Source organism: Solanum pennellii, chromosome 6 (genome assembly GCF_001406875.1).
Source record: "Solanum pennellii chromosome 6, SPENNV200".
Classification (NCBI taxonomy): domain Eukaryota; kingdom Viridiplantae; phylum Streptophyta; class Magnoliopsida; order Solanales; family Solanaceae; genus Solanum; species Solanum pennellii.
This window is the reverse complement of record NC_028642.1, coordinates 49,847,208-49,871,140: the sequence shown is the minus strand read 5'-3', so window position 1 is coordinate 49,871,140 and position 23,933 is coordinate 49,847,208. Positions and strand designations below refer to the sequence as shown.

General features: G+C 32.2%; 3 protein-coding genes across 3 annotated transcripts; all 3 read right to left on the bottom strand.

Annotated features, from left to right (window-relative positions):
* Positions 1–603: 603 nt before the first annotated feature.
* On the bottom strand, positions 604–7,621 carry LOC107023305 (phospholipid-transporting ATPase 6). Its single transcript, XM_015223956.2, has 11 exons — positions 7,377–7,621; positions 4,743–6,686; positions 4,539–4,649; positions 3,840–4,116; positions 3,663–3,751; positions 3,476–3,563; positions 3,183–3,392; positions 2,957–3,082; positions 1,993–2,091; positions 1,697–1,888; positions 604–1,596 (listed from the first exon to the last, which is right to left on the bottom strand). The coding sequence occupies exons 2-11, from the start codon at positions 6,518–6,520 to the stop codon at positions 925–927; spliced, it is 3,642 nt and encodes a 1,213-aa protein (XP_015079442.1). The 5' UTR covers positions 6,521–6,686; positions 7,377–7,621; the 3' UTR covers positions 604–924.
* A 9,140-nt stretch (positions 7,622–16,761) lies between these two features.
* On the bottom strand, positions 16,762–18,433 carry LOC107021690. Its single transcript, XM_015222396.2, has 2 exons — positions 18,282–18,433; positions 16,762–17,186 (listed from the first exon to the last, which is right to left on the bottom strand). Exons 1-2 carry the CDS (start codon positions 18,322–18,324, stop codon positions 16,966–16,968), a joined length of 264 nt encoding a protein of 87 aa, XP_015077882.1. The 5' UTR covers positions 18,325–18,433; the 3' UTR covers positions 16,762–16,965.
* An 827-nt stretch (positions 18,434–19,260) lies between these two features.
* Positions 19,261–22,607, bottom strand: LOC107021297. The gene is made up of 3 exons (XM_015221925.2): positions 22,237–22,607; positions 20,114–20,210; positions 19,261–19,675 (listed from the first exon to the last, which is right to left on the bottom strand). Exons 1-3 carry the CDS (start codon positions 22,502–22,504, stop codon positions 19,603–19,605), a joined length of 438 nt encoding a protein of 145 aa, XP_015077411.1. The 5' UTR covers positions 22,505–22,607; the 3' UTR covers positions 19,261–19,602.
* Positions 22,608–23,933: the final 1,326 nt, after the last annotated feature.

Below are 23,933 nucleotides of genomic sequence, written 5' to 3'. Positions count from 1 at the left end.
ATATCTTTCATTTTAAGTTAATCTTTGATTATTTTTTTAAAAAAAAAAACATGACTACTTAAGTTGGTATATGTGTGTGTTACATACCACCAACTCTGAGGAATTACACATTTAGTTGCTGAGGCAGAAATATTTTATAGTCACTAGTCAATTTACATATATTAAATATCTGTGGAAAATTGATACAAGAAGTGGTCAAAAAAGGAAAATGTTCTTCTTAAAGCATATAATACAAAGAAAATAAAGACTAATAAATTGAAACGAAGGATTAGATGCAAAATATGAGTCAAACCTAAAGTAATAGTCTTGGCTCATTGTACTAGGTTTGATATGAAAGTTGACAGATTGTTAGTTAGAAGTCTTAAAGACTAGCCAACAAAACCAAATTCCAGTGTCACAATCACACTACAAGCTTAGTCAATGAGGTAAGCTCAACTAATTATCTAATATATAGGTTAGGAGCTGATTGATTATATACACACAGTATGTTTGGTAGACCTAAAAAGAAGAAGCATTATTGTTATGATCTTAATAATTAAAGAAACCAAGAATAAGTTTGGTCCAACTAAAAATAAGAAAGAAAAAAATATCATATATATAGTATTTTCAAGGTGTAACATTAACAATATCCATAAGTTGTGTGAAGAAGAGTATATACAAAGCAAACAGTTTTGAGAACAATAAAAGACTATGATGTATTTGGCTACTTTCCCAAGCTGTACTTGAATCATATGAGTATTGTACAATACAGTGAGCACACTAACTTTGGAACAAACGAATGACCTACAACTAGACAAATGATTTTACAAAAACAAGTCAAAAAAAGGGGCCTGCAAAAGAATTGCAAATGGCAAAAACCCTACATTCTTTTGTAATCAAAAAGGGAGAGAATCCCTAAAGAAAGGAAAAATCAGTAATGCACAGCTATGGTTGTGTTAGTTCAATTTGGGAACCCATTGAAGTATACTTTTTGTGCAGCCTCCCTCTCAACTGTCTAATTTTTGCATCTACTCTTGCTGTGAACCCAATGTTTGTACTCTGTCTTGCTTTAGACCGTTCTCTCTTCCACATATGATGATCTTTAACGTCTTTCTTGTAATATATGATTTCTTGAATAATGTGATGATCCATTGGATTGAATGACCTTTGGTAAGATATGTGGGCAAGGTAGGGAAGGGTGCAGACAACAATTACTAAAAGAGTGGTAGACCAGTAGACTGGAGCAGGAGCTAGAGCTTCCACAAGGATTCTAAAGGCATATTTAGAATAATCTGGCGCTATCATACCATAGATCAAAAGAAATAGGTACCAACTAGCAATACTTCCCCAGATGAAAATATGTTGAATCCATGTGAAATGACTCATTGTGAGTGCAATCTGACAGTTGACAGCCCAGACAATGCAGGTGAACATCGTAGTGCCCATAGCAGTCAGGTCGGCAGTCTGGCCTTCAGCACGGAAGGCTTGATCATAGAAGATGATAATGTTGAGGAAGAAAACAATGAGAGAGGTGTAGACACCGTTGCCAAGCCAACCGAATATCCTATACCAGTCAAAGAACAAGTTTTTGGGCCCTTGCTGGTACAGTGCTGGGAACTGCATACGTCATTACAGTTTAAATTACTACTATTCAATGAGGTTACTCTGCAAATTGATATTTTAGAAACTCCAAGAAAAAGGTATTGAGTACACTCACCTGTAAGCACACTTCAGAAGGCACATCCTGCTCGAATACTCCAAGCGCAATCACGGGCAGTGAGGTAAGAATCACATTGAACAGAATCATGTATGAATCATCATAGACAGACTGGCCCGAAAAGCCCGCGAAAGCCTCAAAGTAAAAGAGTGTGAGACCAAAAGCTATATTTTTGTAGAAGAAATAGCATATCTGCATGAAGAGAACACAGTAAGTTAGATGAAACATGATAAGCATCCATGAACGGAAACATGACCATTTTCTTTCATAAAATAAAACAGATCAAGAGGAATTACCATTTGAGCAATTCTTTTGTAGCACCAATGCCCGTGTACAACAAGAAGTCTCTCCAAGAACCGAAACTGTGCAATAGCAAAGTCACTAGCCATCACAGCCTGCAAGAAGCTAATAATCAAGTAAGCCGACTTACAGCCTCCAAGAACAAAAGCATTTACTTGAGCCAATGGATTTAGGGCCATCTTACCAAATTAGAGAAAATTTTCCAGATTATTTTAAGTTGGTAGTGCTTTAAACGGTCATATATACTCAAAAACACAAAGATGCAATTTGCTGAGTTGCAGGTCAACTTTATTTTCTTGTCAATATCGGTGGTGCCCGTGCTCGCGCTAAATAGTTTATCAACTTTGATAAGATGGATCGGACAGTGGAGAGATTGTGGCCAAGAAACAGTCTTCAAATCACATTTCAATGTCCTCAAACTTTTGAAAGCATTTAAAATGTGATATCAAATTGGTATATATCAGATCATTCAGGCAAGATTTAAATGGGTAAAAGCTCCTGCACAACTATTTTTCTACAAATCAATGGGAAGAGTATTGGTTTCCTGTAGTCTCTAGAAAAATCAGTTTTGCTAATTAGGCCTGAGGTTTAGTTGCTGCTTAGGTTTTAAGTGGTCTTGTGACATTATCAAACAGTCAGCTATAAGCCCTAACCACATAAACGAATTCAAAAAAAAAAAATATACTAATGCATTAGTCTTAGTCCCAAAAGAAATTGTAAAATTGAACAATATAGCACAAGGAAGTTGAATCTGGTTATCTTGGGTTTGCAGTATTTAAAAGTTCATATTGTTTCAAGTCAGTCTGTAAACTCTAATGTATATGTGCAGCACCCCTTTGACTGTATTTCCCTGACAAATTTCTAAAATGCAGTATTGAAAAAGTTATTGTCAGAAGGAAAATGTTAAAATTCTCTTAGTATATTAAGAACACCAAAACGCCAGCTAGATGTATCACCAACCTGCATTCCTTCTGCACCGCTAATGCCAACTCCAATGTCCGCTTCTTGGATCATCCCAACATCATTTGCACCATCACCAATTGCTAATGTGGTTTTTCCAGTTCCTTCCTTTACTAACCTAGTAACCTGCGACCAAATCGAATACAAACTAATGTAAATATGACCAATTTCATGAATGAACAATTGAGTTAGACAAGAAAAGGTTGATAGATTTCACATAGCTTACCAAGGCCTTCTGCTTAGGAGAGACACGGCAGCAAATGACAGATGCACAGCTGACTGCTAAATTCAAAAAATGATGCTTCATATCATACGCCAAAGCATATGTTAGAGTTTTTCCATCAATAATCAAGGCAAATGCAGCATGTGGGTCCTTTTCAAGCTTGATCATTTGAGAAGCATTTGTGATTTGCATCAAAATGTTCTCCCTTATAGCCTGATTAGTGAAAGAGAGCAATTGAGACGGCATGAATAATAATACAAGTAACAACTCAAAAAACTTGTTTTATAGTAACCTACCTGTTCAGAGTTTCTTTCCACTGAGTCTGCATTCATTGCCGTGATGCATATTTGTCTCATCCCATGCCGAAGTAGACTACATGCGTACCTGTGTGGAAACAGGAGTGTTATTTTACCAGCTTTAATCCAATGACTAAACAAGTATGAATGAGATGGTAGAAGATATATCAATGAATAAGAGACAGACCCTATGTTGATGGCTGTTTCCATCTTGTCACCTGTCAGAACCCAGATCTTGAGACCAGCTTGCGCCAGTTTATCAATACACTGAGGAACCTGATGAAAAGGTACAGATGTGGAATGGTCAAAAAGGGATACTATTAGAAAATGTAGTACGGATTCTTGAGGAACATAATGTACATACTCCCTTCTGTAGTTTATCCTCAACAGCCGTAGCACCAACAAGGATCAATTCCTTTTCCATCATATCAGATAGACGTTCGAGCATGGCATCTCTATCACCACTGATTGAAGCTTTGGCTTTAGCAAATTCTTCATTCCACGCCGAGTACTCTGCCTCATCCAGCTTTTTGTAGGCAAGCACGAGAGTACGTAACCCTGCTTCCCCATATTCATTTAAATGCTTTGTGGTAGCCTCCTCAAATCTCCTTCCATTCTTAGCTAATCTCTCATAGACGATGCTGCATATCCAAACAAAACAGCATATCATCAAAAAGTTTACATCATAAAGGTCGCCGAAGGCCACATCTGTGACTAAACAATTAGCAAGCCAAGAGATAATCATAACTTAGAAATTCCTTTCATGCATTCAGTAATCCCAAAACTTAGCAAACACCGATTCCACGTCCGATAAAAGAAAAAGGTGCCCCAGGAAATAAAAATTTCGGGAACAAAAAATTTAGAAGGAAGAAAATCACCCAACACAAGGGGTGAGAGAGGGAGGTGCAAATGGAGAGTAATAACTAGAAAATAGGAGTGGAATTTACAGGCATGTTAGCAGCATCTTTAAAAGCATAATAACCTCTTTAATAGACTACTTCAAGGCATACAGGACTGTAGATGCATGATAGAGACTAGTTTTAGAAAATGTCAAAAGAAAGACCTGTCTGCTCCTTTACACAATAGAAGAATCTGGCCTCTCTCATCTCGAATGATAACAGACATTCTCTTCCGCTTGCTGGTGAAGTCCAATAGATTGAGAACTTTGAATTCCCTAGAGTTAAAAGATCAAGAGTAAGTTGGTAAGATACTACAAAGGTAATGCAGCTCTTGAAAGCAATTGGGAAAATTTAAGGCGTTGTATCACCTTTCAGTAGGCTCTTGAAAAGAAGGATACTTCTCACGTATATAAACTCTTGATTGAGTTCTTTTGCAGAACTCAAAGCCAAATTCCCTAGCTGCAACAAGAAATGCTGCTTCATCAGGAGACTCTGCTTCGAAATTGTAGCTGCCAGTCTCCTCATTTAACTCAGGAATAGCAGTATGACAAAGTGAGAGTATCCTAAAGAATAGCAAGATGACATCTGCATTTGGTTCCTTCATCCAATTTCCCTTCATAAGTCGGCTATCCTCAAAGCTGAACCCCTTTATTGCAGGCCTGATCTCATCTTTAGAAGTGACGACCCTCTCTAGTTCAATTTCTGATGACCGTCTCCGTGAAATGTCAGGATCTTGCCCACCAAGGTCCTCTGCCATCTGCTTTGCAGCTGCAAGTTCTACATCACTGGCCCGTGTCCCATATGCACTACCAGCAATGGAGCATTTCAGGAAGTCCATTTGGTTGCATGTCAAAGTGCCAGTTTTATCCGAGAGGATGGTATCAACCTGCCCCAACTCCTCATTTAAGTTTGATGTTCGTGCTTGAGCAGGAGTTCCTGTCTCGTCATCATACATATTAATATCTTGGTTTATGAATAATGCCTGTAGAACCTTCACTACTTCAATAGAAACATAGAGGGAAATAGGAATCAAATAGCCATATAATATTAGTGCAGTGATCAGATGGAAAATGGCTGACAACTCAGGCCTGTTTGGATCGGTTGTGTTATTGTTCTTGTCCATAGGTTGCATATACCACCAGCTTGGCATGTTCAATCTTGTTTTTACAGCAAAGCCGATGGAACTGATAAATGATATCACGACAAGGAGGGTGAAGAGGACGTAAATTATCTTGTCCATCTGAAGTTCGATCCTACTCCTTTTTGAGGGAGATTCTGTAGAATTTTGCATAACTTTGCTGTCATGACCAGTAAATATAACAACTCCATAGATATATGCCGTATTCCTGAGCTTTGAATCCCTGAGGAGAATCTGAGTGGGATCAAGAGGATAAATTTGACGATCATATTCAAGGTTCCCCACAAAAGTGTAAAGGTTGGGATTGGGATCTTCACATCTAATGGTAGCCCTGAATTCCTTGAAAGCCTCATTATCATCCAGTGGTAGGGTAACCTCCAAAGCTCTTTTTACCTTCAAGTTTGTCTCCCCATCCAAGTTCATAGTTTCCACATAACAAATTCCATCTTGATAACTCGATGATAGAAGAAGTAAATCAGCAGGAAAAAATTGGTCCTTTTCCACCTTCACAATGTCTCCGACACGAATCTTCATCCATGGCCTCAGACCAAACACACCACCTTCCTTACGTAGACGAGCTTTTCGCAGATTGACCTTCATATCTTGTATGAACCGCCGCGAGTCTTCCAATGCCTCCTTCGCCATACTCAGCCCAACAACAAAGACCAAAGGAGCTATCATACTGACAGATGAGAATGGAGAAAGATTTGTTGTGGCTGACAGAATTGCAGCAAGGAGGAAATACAAGTTAGCAACACGTCTGAATTGCTCAAATGTAGCCTTGGGTAGAAATGTGATGAAATTATACTTAGTGGTAGATATGTAGTTTGTGCGGTACTTAAAAGGTTTCTTTTCATGGAGATGGGACTGGTTGCAATGAACTACTCTAGAAAACCCAGCTCCTAGCCGATGGGGGCCCTCTTCCTCATCAGTTCGTGGACGATAGCAACCAAATGTATAGAGATTGCTCCATTGGATCTTTGCCCTTTTGCTGCTACCTCGTGCCATTCTTTTCCTCCCAACAAAAGCTAAAATCAATCATACACCCACATTATAGTTCAAAAAAATATTCTTATCAATTTCTTTCACCAGGACAATTAAAGGGCACCCTCATGCACAATATCCTGCTCAACTGGATAAGGGATCAGCCTCCCTTCAACCCGTGAAGTTTGAACTGTCAATCGAAAAAAATGATTCTCCTAAATTAGACAATACAGATGTTCAAACAACAAATCCGCAGGCCAAACCCACAACTCAAGGGTTAAAAAATTCGAGCAAAAACTCCTTGATGATACATTAACCTCGAAAGCACAAATTAACACTACGATTCAACAAAAAAGCAGACAAATACCGTGGATGTATTAATTGTTTAAGACCCATCCAATTATACTCACAAAAAATTTGAACGACATTTTAGTCAACTTAAGTAAATTGGGGGAAAAAACCCACCACGAGCATATCTAGAAGAAACTCAAATTACCGCAGATTTAGCTTCTTACCCAAATCACAGACTAATTAAAGTTGACCAACCCAAAAAACAAGATATCAAAATTGAAACGATGAAACCCCAATTTCTCTGCCAAAATCCCCTTCTTCCCCATAAAACGGTAAATCAAAAAATTAAGAAGAAATGAAGAGAAAAAAAGACGAAAATCACATTAAATTTCAGCTAAGCTGCAGCTAATCAACCGCATTAACATAACAAACACAGTAAATTAACCGACAAACCAAAATCCACCATACTTGCTAACCAATTCATCAACTGATTCCAAACAACCCAAAAACTCAAGCAAGAAAACAAAAAGGGTTGAGTAGAAAATACATTTCTTCTTTGATGATAAATATAATGAGAAAATAGAGTCACCTGAAGTCAACAAAACACCAGAGAGGAAACAGACGCAGACCCAGATAGTCAAGCTACACAGAGAAGACGAAAATAGCTTGGGAGTTGCAGAGATCGCAATGTACAATGTAGGAGAGAGAGAAGAAGAAGAAGAAGAGAGAGAAAGTGACAGAGAGGAGAGGGGATTTTGGGTTTAGTCCAAAAAATAGACTCCTTCTGTGTTGAAGATTCAAACTAGTTTTAGTATTATTTCAGAAAATAACAAATATTGTTATATGTACACAAAATCATCCGTAACACTTTCATCGTTAAAAAATTATATCGTATATATAATATAAAAATTATTTATAAATATATCATAAAAAATTTATGTTTCGACTACGACATGCCATTTACAACTACTTTTAAATCATTCTTTGAATTTTTTATTTTTTAACAAAATGAAATGAAATATGTATATATGTATTTAAGATGTTTTCACTTTTTTGTATTTTAATTAATTGTAACTGTATTGAAAAGGATAGTTATCACTCTTCTAAATTTTTATACAAAAATATCTTAAATACCATGATTACTAAGTCTTAGTGAGGTTGGTTTTTTTAAAAATAAAAAGATTAGGTATGTAATTATGTATTAATATTTTGATCAACTTTGTATGTTTATATTTTAAACATATGATTTATAAACTATATAACTTTTAAAAATGCAATTAAAACAAATTTAGTTCGAGTTTTAACGTCAGCTTGTTAGGTAAATTTTTTCGTCTTTCCTGAGTCGTGAAAAAATCACATTTTTATTTGTGCCATGACTTCTTTTGGCTTTTTCGTTTGCGGTATAATAGGAAAATTACTTAATTTTAATTAGATTTTTAATAATAATTCTTTTTATTACCTGTACTTGTTACTCATGTTTAAAATAGCAAATTTTTGAGTTACTGATTTTTGAAAATCTCATATAGATTCGAAGTGTTATTATAATAATCCATCAACTAAAAACGTTAGCTTTACTTCACAATATTTTTTTAAAAATATTTATGTGTATGTGAAATCTGTAATTATGGCAACAAAACAGGTAGCAAGTACTACATACACTACTAACATTAAAAATTTTATACGCTATTTAATATTGTGATAAATTCAATGAAATAAATTTTCTTAAAACACAACTAGAAAAATTAATTTTATGAAAAGAAAAAAATATGCTCTTATATAAAAATTAAAACCGTGACTAAAAAGTCACCCTTCTTCGTAAAAAAATATAAAAAAATCCTCACGAAAAAAAAAACAATTTTGTGAATCATTTTTGTAATAAAAATGAATTTGAGTCGTATATCAAATTTTCAAAATATTTTTATTTTCATTACAAAAGGGTTATATCGGAAACACCATTTCATCAGAAACAGGGTATAAAAATAAATTTTAAAAAATTCTTCACTTTTTGTCGTTATTATGAGAAAATTATAATATAATCAAATCCTACTTAAATTAAATTAAAATAAATTAAGAATAAACCAAACAAAAACAAAGATTAGTAGGAGAATTTGAATGGGGTTTGTTCCCTCTTTTTCATACGTGGCACTAAGCAACACATCAAAGATGATTGGTTTTTCTGACAAATTGCCCCACATGACTCTATTAATCAAAATAGGCACTCAATAATAAGTAGGCTATCTTTTTTCTTTTTTTTTCTATTTATTAGCGTACGATATTAATATTAAAATTTGATACTAAAATTTTAAATTGTACATTAAAAAGTTTACTCTTATACGTAATATTTTTTGTATTAATATTGAAGCTTGATAAATCTAAATCGATACATTATAAAACTTATCTCGCTATAACTTGTTAGTATTGTTTTGATACACATTTGAAAAGACAATCACTATTCATTAATATGATAATTTACCATGTTATTTTTTAATATAATAAAATTAATAAAAAAAATTATTGTTAGCAATAGGAATAAAATAGATTTAAAATAATAAATTATTTTTAAAATTGTCAAAAATGAATATCTTTTTTTATAAAAGCAGACATAGAAAATAGTTGAGATTCATTTTCAAGGCTGTTGTAATAGTAAAATTAAAATAAACAAAAGCGAATCGAAAATAACAATAATATTATAAAATCATTTGAATGTCACTCACTTTACATATTTCCTCGAGTGAAATCATTCTTGATGTTAAATTATTTACGTATTTTGTGGATATTTACTTTGATTCTATCAATAACATCTTGATACATTAAATTCAGCATCTTCTTGTCGTTAAGAAAAATAGCAGCTAAGATAAGATCATGCAAAATCGAGTAATCCACCTTTACAAAATTCTTGTCAAAATTCATCAACATGTCTTTCTAGACGTTTTCCTATGAATGTTTCTTTTAGTATTCGATAACTTTGATCATTATTTTGCTATGGACATTAGGCTCTGTTTGAACACAATCGCCTTCCACCATATTCTCGATGGTTTGTGACCTCACGGCTACCGCCTTGTCGAGTATAAATTCATTGTCATCATAAGTCTTTAGAGTTAAGAATTTTGTTAAAGAAGTCAGGATAGTAAAAATATACTTGAATAAGAGTTGTTAATTTATGTTATTGGAAATATTATTGAATGAAAATTTGAATGATTATAATATCTCAGACATTTTAATTTATGTTGTTAAAAATATTATTAAAAGGAGATTTGAATGATTATAATGTCTCATAAATTTAAAGGATTTGATTTTTAGAGTTTCCGATTCACACTATCTTGATTAAAGCAAAAAAATATAAAGGGAAAAACTAAAAAAGAAATATGGAAATAAAACTTGATTTTGCATAAATCATATCAAAATAAGAAAAAGTATTGGCTTCTTACCTTTCTTCAAAACTAATTAATGAAAAGTTAAAAAAGAAAATTGAAGGTTTCAAGACCACAAACACAAACATTTTTTTCTTTGATACCTTTTAAATAATTCCAATATAAAATTGCACATATATTTCTTTGGGTGGGGGTTGGTACTTCGTTTTCCGTGCAAAAGTATTAGACTTATGTTAGTTATAATTTTGAATTTATGATATTATTATTTTATATGTGGTCTAATATGGTGTTATGCAATACTCTAATATTTACAAGAATTAGACACACGAAAACAATATAAGAAAAAACGTTTATTAATTTCTATTATTATGTTTGTATTATTAACTTTTTCATAGAATTTTGATTGTGAATTAAGGGCACATACAACCAAAATTTTAAATTACGAAAATATTTGTAATTTTTTTTCAAATTTAATCTGAAAGTATTTAATTAAAATATTGTATGTAACATAATTTGTTTATATTTGTCTTTTTCATGTCTCACTTGTGGATTTTTACTTGTATATTATTATTGTTCATTTAATTAGAATATAACTTAGTTTGATCGTTTAAATAATATATTTTAATAACAAATTTAAGAAAGGGGAATATATTACAATGTTTTTTTCTTGCACATGATATGTAGCATGTACTGAACTTTCGTATAAAATTTAAAATTTTGGCTAGAAAGATAAAAACAAAACAAAAAGTAGGTCTCTTTCTCTAGGATATTTATTTACAACTTACAAGGTATAAAATCCTACCAAAAATTTAAGAATAATCGTTTTCTTTTTTATTTGCAACATAAATCTACGTCATGTAAGCTGTCATTTGTCATCTAATAATCTAAATATTTGGAACTCGATAAACTTAATTTATAGTAATTTTATCATGCTAAAATATAAATAAATATTTTCGAACGTATTTTTAGAAAATTCTCCATTGATTAAATATCTTATTACTTACTTAATTATATACCAATTGGAACAAAGATGATAAATTTGAAAAAATATATACACAGTTTCATTTTGTATACCATATTTTTATAGTTTCACTTGCATTAAGAAATTAAAGTTAGATTATAATTTTATTCCGAGGTAATGATTCTTTAAAGTCAACTTTTCAATAAATGATAAATAAATTCGTCTTTTATTTTTAATTTGTTTGTTGATATTCCTTTTTTAAAATAAAATTTTATAGAATAATTACTGTTAATTTTCTTAGATTAGTCAATTATTTATTTTCAAGCCTAATAAAATATTTAGGATATAAAAGAAAAAAGTATCATAATTTATACATTGAGTCTATGAAATGAAAAATATTTCATTATGAACCAATTATTTATAGTAAAAATAATATATATAAAAAAGAAACGAATAGAAGATTAAGTTTTAGTACATTATTATTTTCTAATTGTAGTTGACAAAGTTTATTTGGAGAGGGCATGGCATGTTAGTATTAAAAATTGATTAATTAAATTAAATGTAAGTATAATTCTTGTAGTGGTACGTTATTGAGTAAATATTAAATTGGGTCGTTGCAGAAGTTAAGGTTTGGGACCTACCGTTAAGGCCTCCCACTACACCAAATTAATCGAACTCTTCATTTAAATTTATTATTTATTAAGAATTGATTGAAAGGACATAACTCATTTTCATTACCAATTTTTCTTCTCTTTCGATGTAACTGATTTAGATTCACACTAGAAAATTTCGTTATATAATTAAAAGATTTTTTTTTGATATCTACTATATATATATATAAACAATATAATTTTTATCAAATTCATTTTTCAGATCTTAAATTCGAGAATTTTGAAAGATGAAAGGGAGCGAGGGGGTACATGGCACGCACTTATTACCCCACTAATATATAACCAGGTGAGGCACCAGCCACCATATAAATTACATTCGACAGTACTCAATACTCAATAACTTTTGACTCAAATCTTATATTTATATGAAGAGATTCTTCAGTTACATCTTGTTTGAATGGTTGTTATATGTCGTATTGTGTTGTTAGTGTAAATACAATGTTTGCTTTAATTGTTTGCATTATCATTTAAATGTTTGGTTATATAACAACAAATGTCTCATTGTATGTAACGAGTGATTTGATGTGGTTGCGTTGTTAATTTAATATTTTCTTCTCATTTTATCTGTATGCATTATTTAACAATTTTTCTTATTCTTTATCCTTACCTTTTCATAGCAGTTCTACCATGTAGCATACTTTTTTTTAAATACTTTTTTTCATTCAAATTTCTGACATAAGTCATCATATAACAACGAAGAACGATGCCATTTATTTGAATATTATATTTATTAAAATAATATAATTTAATACGATACAATATAATACGTAACAACCATTCAAACAAAGGGTAAGCAACAAAAAATTAAATCCGACTCTCCCAACAACCTTTGATGGTACTAAAAGAATTTATGTGCTTTTTTTTTTTTTTCATGAGTCAATTTCTAATTTCATATAAGGGTCCACACTAATTTTATCATTAAATTTTTGTTTATGTGTTATCTTTTTCTAAATTTTAAAAAAATCTAAACGTGATTAACAAGTTTAGGGTAAGAGTGGTATTACAAGTTGTTTAATTGTCATTTCCAATATAAAGTTTACAAAGACTTTGACTCTTATCTTATTGATTATTAGAAAAAAATTACACTCAACTCATGTGTGCTTGGCCCATACATTTAACATCAAAATGTAGTAGCTTGGTCAATTTTTTTGAAATAGTTCATTTTTGTGTTTTATTGGTCCCTCAATTTCATAAAGAATGGTCAAGTTTAATTTGACACAAAATTTAAGAAAATAAAGAAAATTTTTATTCAGGTGATCTTAAATTAAAGTTATGTTAAATGTACAAAATTGTCATTTAATCTTGTGACCTTAAACATGTCACGTGAAAAGTTGTTACCAAAAAAAAAAAGTGACCATTCTTTTTGAAACAGACTAAAAAAAAGGAGATCATTCTTTTTGAAACGAAAAAAATATTTATTTTAAAAAAAATATAAAAGGATTTTAGAAAATGAGTTTCTAAAAATCTTGCATTTTAATTTTCTGGTGAAATAGTGTAAATTATAGTAGTACTAGGAGTAGTAGGGTTTTGAATCAGGAAAAGTAACATAAATACAAAACTTATTTAAAATGTCATTTTCTCTGAATTTTCATACAATTTTAGAAAATTATAAAAATTCTCTCTCGAATATATCTTTATTTCCTTTCGGATATATCCTTATCCCCTCTCGAATACATTCTCCTCATTAAGTAATGTATCATTTGCAATGTAATCGGACAACCAAGAAATGTATCCGAGAATAATGAAATATCCAAAAATTTTGTAATTGGAAAAACTTCCTGAATGGAACATAATTAGCTTCTAAGTATATGGAATTTCTGTAAGTTATACGTTGAAAAAATAAATAAAGAGTTAAAAAACAATTTAAAGATATAGTCCCTTCGAGTGAGATCTTATGCAACGTAAATTTAAATATAAATCGAACTTAATATTAATGGTACTAGGGTTTATTAAAGTCAAGAATAGCAGCATTTAATAACCGGCCATATAAATGCACGCAACTCACCATTACTGAAGTTGCCACAAGTGGATCAAATCAGGCCATTTATAATATATACAATGTACGCTCAATCTATGTGAAAGTGTTTAAATTAATAGACAAAAAATAAATATGTCACGTAAAATAAAACTAATGCTACAAGCACATTAAAAATATAGACATTTTTGTTTTACTTCCTCTTGAGTTCTTTTATTAGGTATCTTTTTAAATTAGTCAAATATTTCTCTAAAAAGATTTGTACCTCTTTTTCCCCTCACCTTCCTTCGTACTCGTTTTTCTTTTTCCTTTTGTGTTTCTTTCTAACAATTGATACCACACATTCACATGTCATATAAATTTACATAATTAAAATATGACGATACAACGTAAATAAAAATTAATAGAAGTAACTTCAAGGGCAAATCTGACAATAGAAAAATGCAAAATAACTATAACTTATACATACATTTCTTGTGTTTCAATTGTTATAATATAGTTTGATCTTAATCTACGCTGAATTCTAATATTTTTATAATTGAAAACACATCATATTTTAGAATAGAATGAAAAGTTTAAAAATATCACTTTCTTTTCTCACTGTATTTATTTAAAATAATATTGATTGAGAATTGAGACAAAGAGAACAATATATTAGCAAAATTAAATTATAAATTGTGATAAATTCAAAATCCAGTCTACCTTTATAGGATAAAAATTGTATTTAATTTTCAATCTTTTTCTATTTCTTGATTTCTTGTTTAGGGAGGAAAGAATTTAATTAATTGTTGTTGACCATGAATGTTCATCACACGTAATGCTATAATTTCACAACAATATTATAGAGTATATATGTTGTCACTTCCATTTTTTCCCATACCATATCTATTTTTATACACTTACGTATATGTCGACTATTTCTTGTTTGAATATGAATAGAAGAAATTTGCAATAATTCAATACTTCCAGAAGAAGGAATGTTATGAGAAACTTCCTAGTAAGATAATTCCTCAGTTTAAAAAAGGATGATTTAATTTGATTTGGAACGGATTTTAAGAAAAGAAAGAAGATTTTTTAATTTTGTGGTTCTAAATTAAAGTTATGTTAAATGTATCAAAATGCCCTTTAATTTTGTGGTTTTAAACATTTCACGTGAAAAATTAAAGTTAAAGTGTTGTCAAAAAAGGAAAGGGATCATTCTTTTTGGAACAGACTAAAAAGGAAATAGGGTCAGTCTTTTTGAAACGAAGGGAGTATTTATTTTCGTCTCATTGTTTTAATAAAAATCATGTCTGATAAAAAAAATTGAACATTGTATATGAAGACAGAGTATAAGGATAAAATTTCGAAAAAATACTGTTTTTATCTTGAATTTCTAAGCTGACACTTATTTTGAGTTCTTTTTTTTTTTATAACTTCACTCATACTTATTTTGAAACGAAGAAAGTAATTATTTTTTCTCTTTTCAACACGGAGCGACTTTATGCCACGTATTGAGATTCCTATTATTGTGACTTTTATATATAGACTATACCTTATTCTTCTTTTATAGCTAGTACTAATAGTAGTTGCTTGCCACTATTAAAAAAGAAAAGAAAAGAGGATGCATGTACTAAAATTTAGTACTAGTGTAAAAGAGTTATCTGGGAAAAATTACATGTGATTTTACAAAATGCATTATTCAATTGGGAAAATATATAACATAATTATTTTACAAAATCATGTATATTTTTAATTCTTTGATATATTTAACTAGCGAATATAATTATTTTAATCTATTGTTGTTTTAATTCATCTTTAGGTAGTTTAATATTTCTATGTCGGTTACCAAAATATAACCTAATTGATTAGACGTGGGTACCAAAATACAGGATATTAGGAATCATAGAATTTAGATGACATGAATGTAGCTAGTTTTTATAATATATGATTTCAATACTAAATATTAACCATATTTTATGGTAGGACAAAATAGAATTAGGTGCATAGTGGATAGAAAAGTGTCTTAAATACTGTTTGAGTAGGCTTCCTATGATGTAGCTTGTCAGGGATAAGTGTTGTTCAACCATAATTTTGTTAGCTAACAAACTTTTTTTTTCTTTCTAAAGTTAAATTCATGTAAATTTTCATTTATCATAGAATTCAAACTCATGACCTGGTGAATAATGAATTCGATATTCTTATTACATATCAACTTTTTCGTTTACCACAGAGTTTGAACGGATGACATGTGCCTAATTCACACATCATTAGAGCTAACCTTGTAGCTTATGTTCTTCCTTTTTAATCAGATGGGAATACTTTTACCTACACATAAACTTTTTCCTTTATTCCCTCTTTATTCTTTTCTTTCCCTTACTATTTCAACTTCATTCCCAGCAAGGAAATTCGAAAACTTCTTACACCGCCCTATGAGTGATTTCTAACCTGTCCAGACTTCACCATTACAACAATAACATACCTAGTGTAATCCCATAAATGAAGTCTAAGGAGGATAGGGCGTATGTTGATCTTATCCCCTACAGTGGGAGTGTTTCCGAATTGTGGTATCAAATCCTCAACCCTAAGCTTCAACACTGCTACTACTCCTGCTGTGGGGGGTAGAAATAGATCTTTTCACTAGACTCATATAGTTCACCATGGGAAGATATTGCCATTACTTTTTGTCTTTTTAGATGACGGTGATGTTCGAGTCAGCTAGCACATTCTTTGACTATTCCTAGAATACATACTAGTTACTACCTCCTAGTACTAAATGAAATGTTTCAACTATACCGGAATGTTGAGTTCGAGGCAACTTCAAGACACAGTTGTCATTTCATAGAAACTAAGATCAGCAAGGCAACCCGGGGTGTGGCTTAGTAGTCAATGAAATGAAATGGATTGGAAATAATGACATTTCAGGTTCAAATCCCTGCAGATGCAAAAACATTAGGTGATGCTAGTAGGGGAGGTAACAATGGTACCACATGGAATTAGTCGAGGTGCACACAAGGTAGCCCGGAAACCATGGTTATACAAAAGAAATCAGCAAGGATCGTTCTAAAAGATCATTAGACATCAAATGCTGTCACAAATAGCAACACCTTCCATGTAAACACCAAGAAATCAGTACTATTTATACATAGCAATTAGCTATTGTACATCAGAATGAAACAGGGACACCAATATTGTTAAATAATGGCATGAGAAGAGTTGGATCATTTCTTAGGGTGGATACTTTGTACAACTGCCTCAATTTCTTCCTTGACTCGTTCAAATACATTTGGTCCCTTTACTTCATCAACTGGGGTGTTTGCATCAATGTCACTAGCTCCATGAGTTTCCTTGTGATGGTGAGGTTTTTTATCGTGGTGAATCATAGCCTCAATCTCTTCCTTTGCACGTTCAATCAAATTTGGTGCTTTTACATCTTTCACATCTAAAATTACGAAGAGATCAAAATGGAAATGAGGAACATAAACCAACTAACGTCCTAAGTTTGTACAACAACAGACAAGGCTAGATTAGCATCAGAAATAAATCAATTACCAACAGACTAGAGAATACAAGAACAAACTGAGAAGAAAAGGTCAGACCATTACCATGATCTAAATTGTGCAGATTCTTTAGTTTCAATGCCGCACCCGTGTCGGATTCTTAAAACATACAGTACTTACGGAGAATCCAACATGAACTTATGACAATTTTGAAGAGTCCAAGCAACATATATCATGATAAAGAACGGCAAATGAAACTTGAGTTCAAAATCTAGAGGATTGCTAAGACCTTATAACTAAACCAAAGCATCACATTCCATCCCCCAAATCTGGGATATCCAACACCCTCATATGCCAGTCTGGCAACTAAAATGTGGAGATTATAATACCGAGACCCAACATTGATCAAATCAAGAATCGGGATGAGTCTTACCCTGATAAAGAGATTATGTTTGTGTCTAACTCAATCCCCAAAACAAGCATCAAGGCAAGGATTGCCACCATATAAAGAGACCAAAGGACCACATCCCAACCAATGTGGGATATTCAACACCCCACACACCTAAGCCCCACAACTGGAACATAGACAATATAACAAGGGTCCCAACATTGATTAAATCAAGACTGGGATGAAACTTAGCTAATAAAGAAATAAACCTATGAGTTTAACTCAATCTCAAAAAAAACAAAAGTTTCAAGGCGAAGGATTACCGAGTACCATATAAGAAAACCAAACAACCACATCAATAGGGATTATGTGGTATATCCAACGCAAATACGAAAGTCAGTATCAATTAACACAAAGATTGAATTTTTAAAACAATCACAATCATCCGCATACATGCTCCAATTGAAACATTCTTAATAGAGCCAAAATAAAATTTTGTTCAGTTATTCATGAAACATGAGGAATTAGGAAAAATATACAATTTGTTTTTCCTTGTAATTAAAATCACTCAGCATTTTATTTTGCAATATTTTATATTCCCTTAAGAAACCCTTATCGATTGCAACAGCTAGAGAATAGGAAACGTTACCTGCAGTAGATGAAGGGGCTTCATTGCCTCTAAATTCTGCCATGGCAGGTTATGAACAGGCTGCAGATACTGGTTTTTGCCGGAGAGGAGAGAAGCCGATGAATGTCAGGTCCCGGAGATGTGAATTTTTATTTATTTATTTATTATAAAGGAGATGCGAATATACAGTGAAATACAAAAGAAAAACATGGGCCTGGGGCCAAGGCTCGCTTTTTCGAATTGGATTTACAAAGGGCCCAATAGAGAGAAATGATTGAAGTTCTAGCCATTTTTTGCATGTAAGAGTATGGTTTTTATTCATGAGTGATATTGGTTGCTACTATGTCAATAAAAATGACTCAAGTTTGGCCTTGTCTATGGCGATGACATTAGTAAAAAAAAAATTGAAGTTAGCCTTAGCTATATAAAAATAAGTCTAAGGTTTGACTTTTTCAAGTCCACAACTTCACTCAAAAAAAGTCTAAAGTTAGTCTTGACAAGTCATATCAAACTTTAAGCAATAATGTCCGATGTTTTGGACTTTATAAAATCACATTTTAGATAACTGAAATCGAACGCAACTTTCAACTTGAGTCGCATACATTTGAAATCATTCCCAAACACAGGTAAAGTTGCAAAATAGAAATCATTATGATGACCCCCTTAAACTAGATAGTTGTTCCCTTCCCCCCTGAATTTATATTCACTAGTCGCCCTAATTGGACATACCTATTTAATTTATAGCCATTTTCAAAGGTTAAATAAAATTCAAAGAAATTTATTCTCCTCCTTTTTCTTCTTAATTGTTGTACAATAATATTAGTTGAATTTATAACAATTAAAGTATAAGAAGTGGATTTGTCATGGCCTCAACTTCAATAAAATATGTCTTAAAAACTGACCTTGAAGTTTTATCTTGTCAAGGTCCAAATTTAGGTAAAGAATGTCCAACGTTTGATCTTGCCAAGGTCTCAACATCAATAAAAAAAAATGTCAGAAATTTGACCTTGCCAAGATCACAACTTCAAAATATAGATTTTGCTCATACGTCAATCCGAAGGACCCTTAGGTACAGTAAAGATGAATTCCTTATTACAGATCAAAACATATCTTTAAGGGAAATAAAACCAGCTTGGAAAAATATTAAGAAGAGTTGGGGACAAAGCTGGGAAGTAAGAGCCCAAGTACAAAAATCCAGTTTGAGGATCACCAAAACATCGCCTCCTAATCCCATTGTTTTCAGTAGTCACAACATAACCTATTTAACTGTCCATGAAATGCCCTAAACCAGCCTTCTAGCCTTGCTCCGTACACCTTGTAAACCATGCAACAAAAAATGTTGTTATGCTGTTATTCTTGATCGACCCTTTGCAATACGTCGAGCAATAACTCTACGGCCACCCTTGGTTGCTTTGCTGCTCAATGATTAAAATATGCGCTTGTCAGAACTCAACAAATAACACAAGCAATCCAGACAAAAAGTCTCCAGTAAAAGCAAGTGACCCGAGAAAAATGAAACTAGCTGGACAAATAAATGACTATGCTGATCAGGTAAACTGGGAGGCAAATGAAAGCTAATTTTCATTGTCAGGATGAGAGCCCACCAGAATCCTGGGCTACGTATTAAGCCTAGCATTACATGGGATATACTTGAGTTCTGGGGAATGTATTATATGTCGTAATCCTACAGTTACCAGAAACAGGAAGAGAAACAAAAGTGGTCTAGTACATATTCTTTCAACAACTAAAAGACCCAAAAAGCTAAAATAGGTGCCATATGGTGCATAATGCTACTCTCATGAGAATGTGTCTCATTAGTCCAGTGGCTAAAAGAGCAAGGAAGAGATGCATACCGAGCAAAGTAACCATGTGTCCTTTTGCGCCTCATGTTGCTGGGTTGGTAGGTTCTCTTAGGAAACAAAAGCATCCCACTCGATGAAGAATCATCAACTGCATGAACAGAAATAGAAGAACGACTCAATAATTCATGTTAAACCAGGTTAATTCCATGATTCTTTGTACGTAAGTCTCTGATGGTTGAAATGGATACAGATGAAATGACTAATAATAATGTCAATTTTTGACACTAACAAATAATAATGTCAATTGTTAATAATTTTTTACAACAATAATTACCGGTCCAACGAAGGTGCAAATAACTAAGAGTTATATAACAAGTTTATTTTCTTACTTCCCAAGCTTATTAGTCATTAGGAAACTTAATTAAACAACAATAACTACTTATAGAAGCGTATAGCAACCAGATAGCCAAAAAAAGTGCCTTCATACAGGTACCACCTCGAAAGAAGATAGAGTTGATAGTTGTATGGAGGCTCTTTTTTGTTCATTTGGTTGCTATCAACTCTGAATATAATTGTCTAATATCTACGTAAATTTGACTCATCAGAAAGCAACCAAGTAGACAAAAAAGAGCCTCTATACAACTATCAACTCTATATAAGATTGTCTAAATTCAAGATAATTCTTCTTATTTTGAGAAGGTAACAAATCAAGATAATTCTTGTTTCCTAACTTCTTAAGAGAACATTCTCCAAATTCCAGTTAGAATGAAGGAACAACGAGAACTGCAATGACCATTGAATATAAATTCAAGTACTGAGTTTGTTTTTGGAATGTGCAGTAACTTTTCCGAATCGAACATTTGCTGTCTTTGGATGTATACATGGTGTAACCATAATGAATGAAAACTATCTCCACTTTTAGCAGAAAGGAATCAGTTAAGAAGATTGTGCCAAGTTGTGTGGGTCATGACCCAACCTATTTTAGCACAACCAGTTTCATCCCAAGAACTTTTGAGCCATTTTTTAGCCCAACTCATTTTGGCCCGCCCAAATCCAGTCCAACCCACCCATTTGACACCGATACTGTTAAACTATGAATTAACACTCATGGCCTGTCAGAATATTGTATTACAATGAGCTAAAAATCGGCAACCTAACAAGTTACATCTACCCTGTAGGTGCTTTTTTTTTCAATTCATTTATCTTTTAAGATATGAGAACTCCTTTTCATCCTAGTTCAAAAAAGTACTAAGCTAGTTTTCACAGACAACTAAACTCTTTGTCTATTTAGGTTGAAGAAGGAGTTGCTAACAGCTCAATGTTCCTTTTAATAGACCACTTTAAATAGACATAATATTCAGAGGATGATACCAACATCACAATGTTTAAAGTTTAACAATTAGTTGCAAAATTCTGTAGCATTGAAAACGAACAAAAGTTTATCAAGACAAATAATTAGTAAATTGTAGTTTTATGATAGCAATTTGTGCAACCCCATAATGGGTTGAGTTTGGCAAGTTGTCACCACTTATTATTTTATATATTTGAAACCGAACCTTTAATCCACACATAGACTTCAAGAGGTTGGACTATAGCTCATCTTTGGTTTAACTTAAACTGTTTCACCATGCTGAATTTCAATCCAGCACATCCACTTTCAGCATAATCTGACTGTAAGTTATCAATGAACTTGAACAGGCAGCGGCTCAAGAAACTCCCAGAGGTGACTTCTAATCAATTTACCAACCCATGGTACAGACTGCAGCCTTAAATGGATTGGTCAGGCATATCATCTTTGCCTAGAGAAAAAAGAAATCTTTTTCCAGTGATCTAATTAGATCAAATTGTTCAGTTAAGTGTGAACCTAAAAAGAAGCAATAGGCTAGAATTGGAACAACTGTCATTGCATTTGAAATTCAATCAATTAGCAACCTAGAGTGCAACGGAACTTCTAAATGCTCAACTTCTCAGAAAAAAAAAGAATGTAAAACAATAATTCAACTACGCAACAATTTCCAACCTACTTGAGCTCAGCTATATGCATCAGGTATATTCACAACCCATTTCGTATTACAAAATGAAATAATAAAAGTATAATGTACCTCAACTTTCCAGCTAAATACCATCATTACGCAAATGTATAGTATAGTCTGAAATATAGAGAGGGAATTTACCGTCAGGGAGGAAAAAGGGCAGTGAAGGAAGGCCAGTAGGGTATAAGAAACCTTCAGTAGAAACCTTCTTGAACGAATCAACGTCGGACTGGGGTAAATCAAGACGAATCGGAGACTGAGAGTGAGAGGAGAGAGATGGAAAAAGCCTGGAAGTGAGGGTCGGATTCGCAATTTGTGGCGTTTGTGCTGAACATCTCAAGTTTTGGGTCATCAAACGGCTAATCAGAGAAACGCCCGTCCGAATTAAAGTTTTCGACGACGACGACATTTTCACACACAGTCGATACAGAAGGAAGCTAAACCCTAACACAGTATCTACTTCTCCAAGTTCTTCCAGTTTCCACCATTTTTTCTTCGAAAACAACTTTAGGCACTAAATGGGCCGATCCTTCTTGTGGGCCTTGCCTTCTAAATGTGGGTTTTCCAAGACAACTTTCACATATAGCGAACAAAAAATTCATATTTGTATGCTATAGCAAACTTTGCATAATTGCGCTCCATAGCAAACATAAAACTGTATAATTCGCTATATATATACAAGTGTATAATTCGTTGGCCTAAATTGTATAATTCACTGGCCTATTTCGCTTCAATTGTATCATTCGCTATCCTATTTCACTGCAATTGTATAATGCACAATTGTATAATTCACTGCCTATTTCGCTGCAATATTAAGTGTATAGCAAGAAGATATATGTTTTTGTTTCTCTTTATACAAAAACAGAAACACAATATATACACTTCTGTTGTATAAAGCTAGAGAAAATTGTATTTCACTGCAATTGTATAATTCGCAATTGTATAATTCGTTGACCTTTTTCTCTGCAATATTTGAAGTAAAATGTTTGTAAATTGTATAATGGGAAAATGGTCTGATATACCCCTCAACTTTATCATTTAGAGCTGATATACCCCTTGTTATAAAAGTGGCTCATATATACCCCTACTTGTAAACAAATGGCTCACATATACCCTTTTCCTCTAACGGAAATGAAAAAAATAATAATTTTAATCTAAATTTTTATTCTTTTTTTTATAAAAAATATAATCCCATATGAGTAAATTTAATCCTCGTCAAACATATTTTTTTTGACTTTTTTTTGTTTCAATGACTAATTTATAATTATTATTTTGATAATCAAATTTATTTATGTTTCACTAATATTCTTGTAAAACTTATTGTAGATGACCAAATTTTTTCTTCGAATACGAAATTAAATTACAATACACAAAAAAAAAATAGTTTAATTTTTTTTCTTTAAACTAAGGAATGAAAGAAAAAAACAAAATAAGAATAAGACACTCAAATTATTATAATAAAAGAAGTCAAAAAATAATTTTTGTATGAAAAAAATTTAAAATATACCTTGAACTTTGATAGAAGAATCATATATACCCCTAAATAATTTTTTTAAAAAAATTAGAAGTAACAAATATAAATTTAAAACTAATTTTTTAACTTCCGTTAAATGAAGGGTATATGTGAGCCATTTTGTAACGGCACGGGTATATGTGAGCCGTTTGTATAACAGTAAGGGCATATATGAGCCACTTTTATGACGAGGGGTATATCAGCTCTAAATGACAAAGTTGAGGGGTATATCAGACCCTTGTATAATTAAGTGTATAACACGAAGATATATATTTTTGCATGTGTATATACAATTTTCTCTCGCTTTATACAAAACAGAAACAAA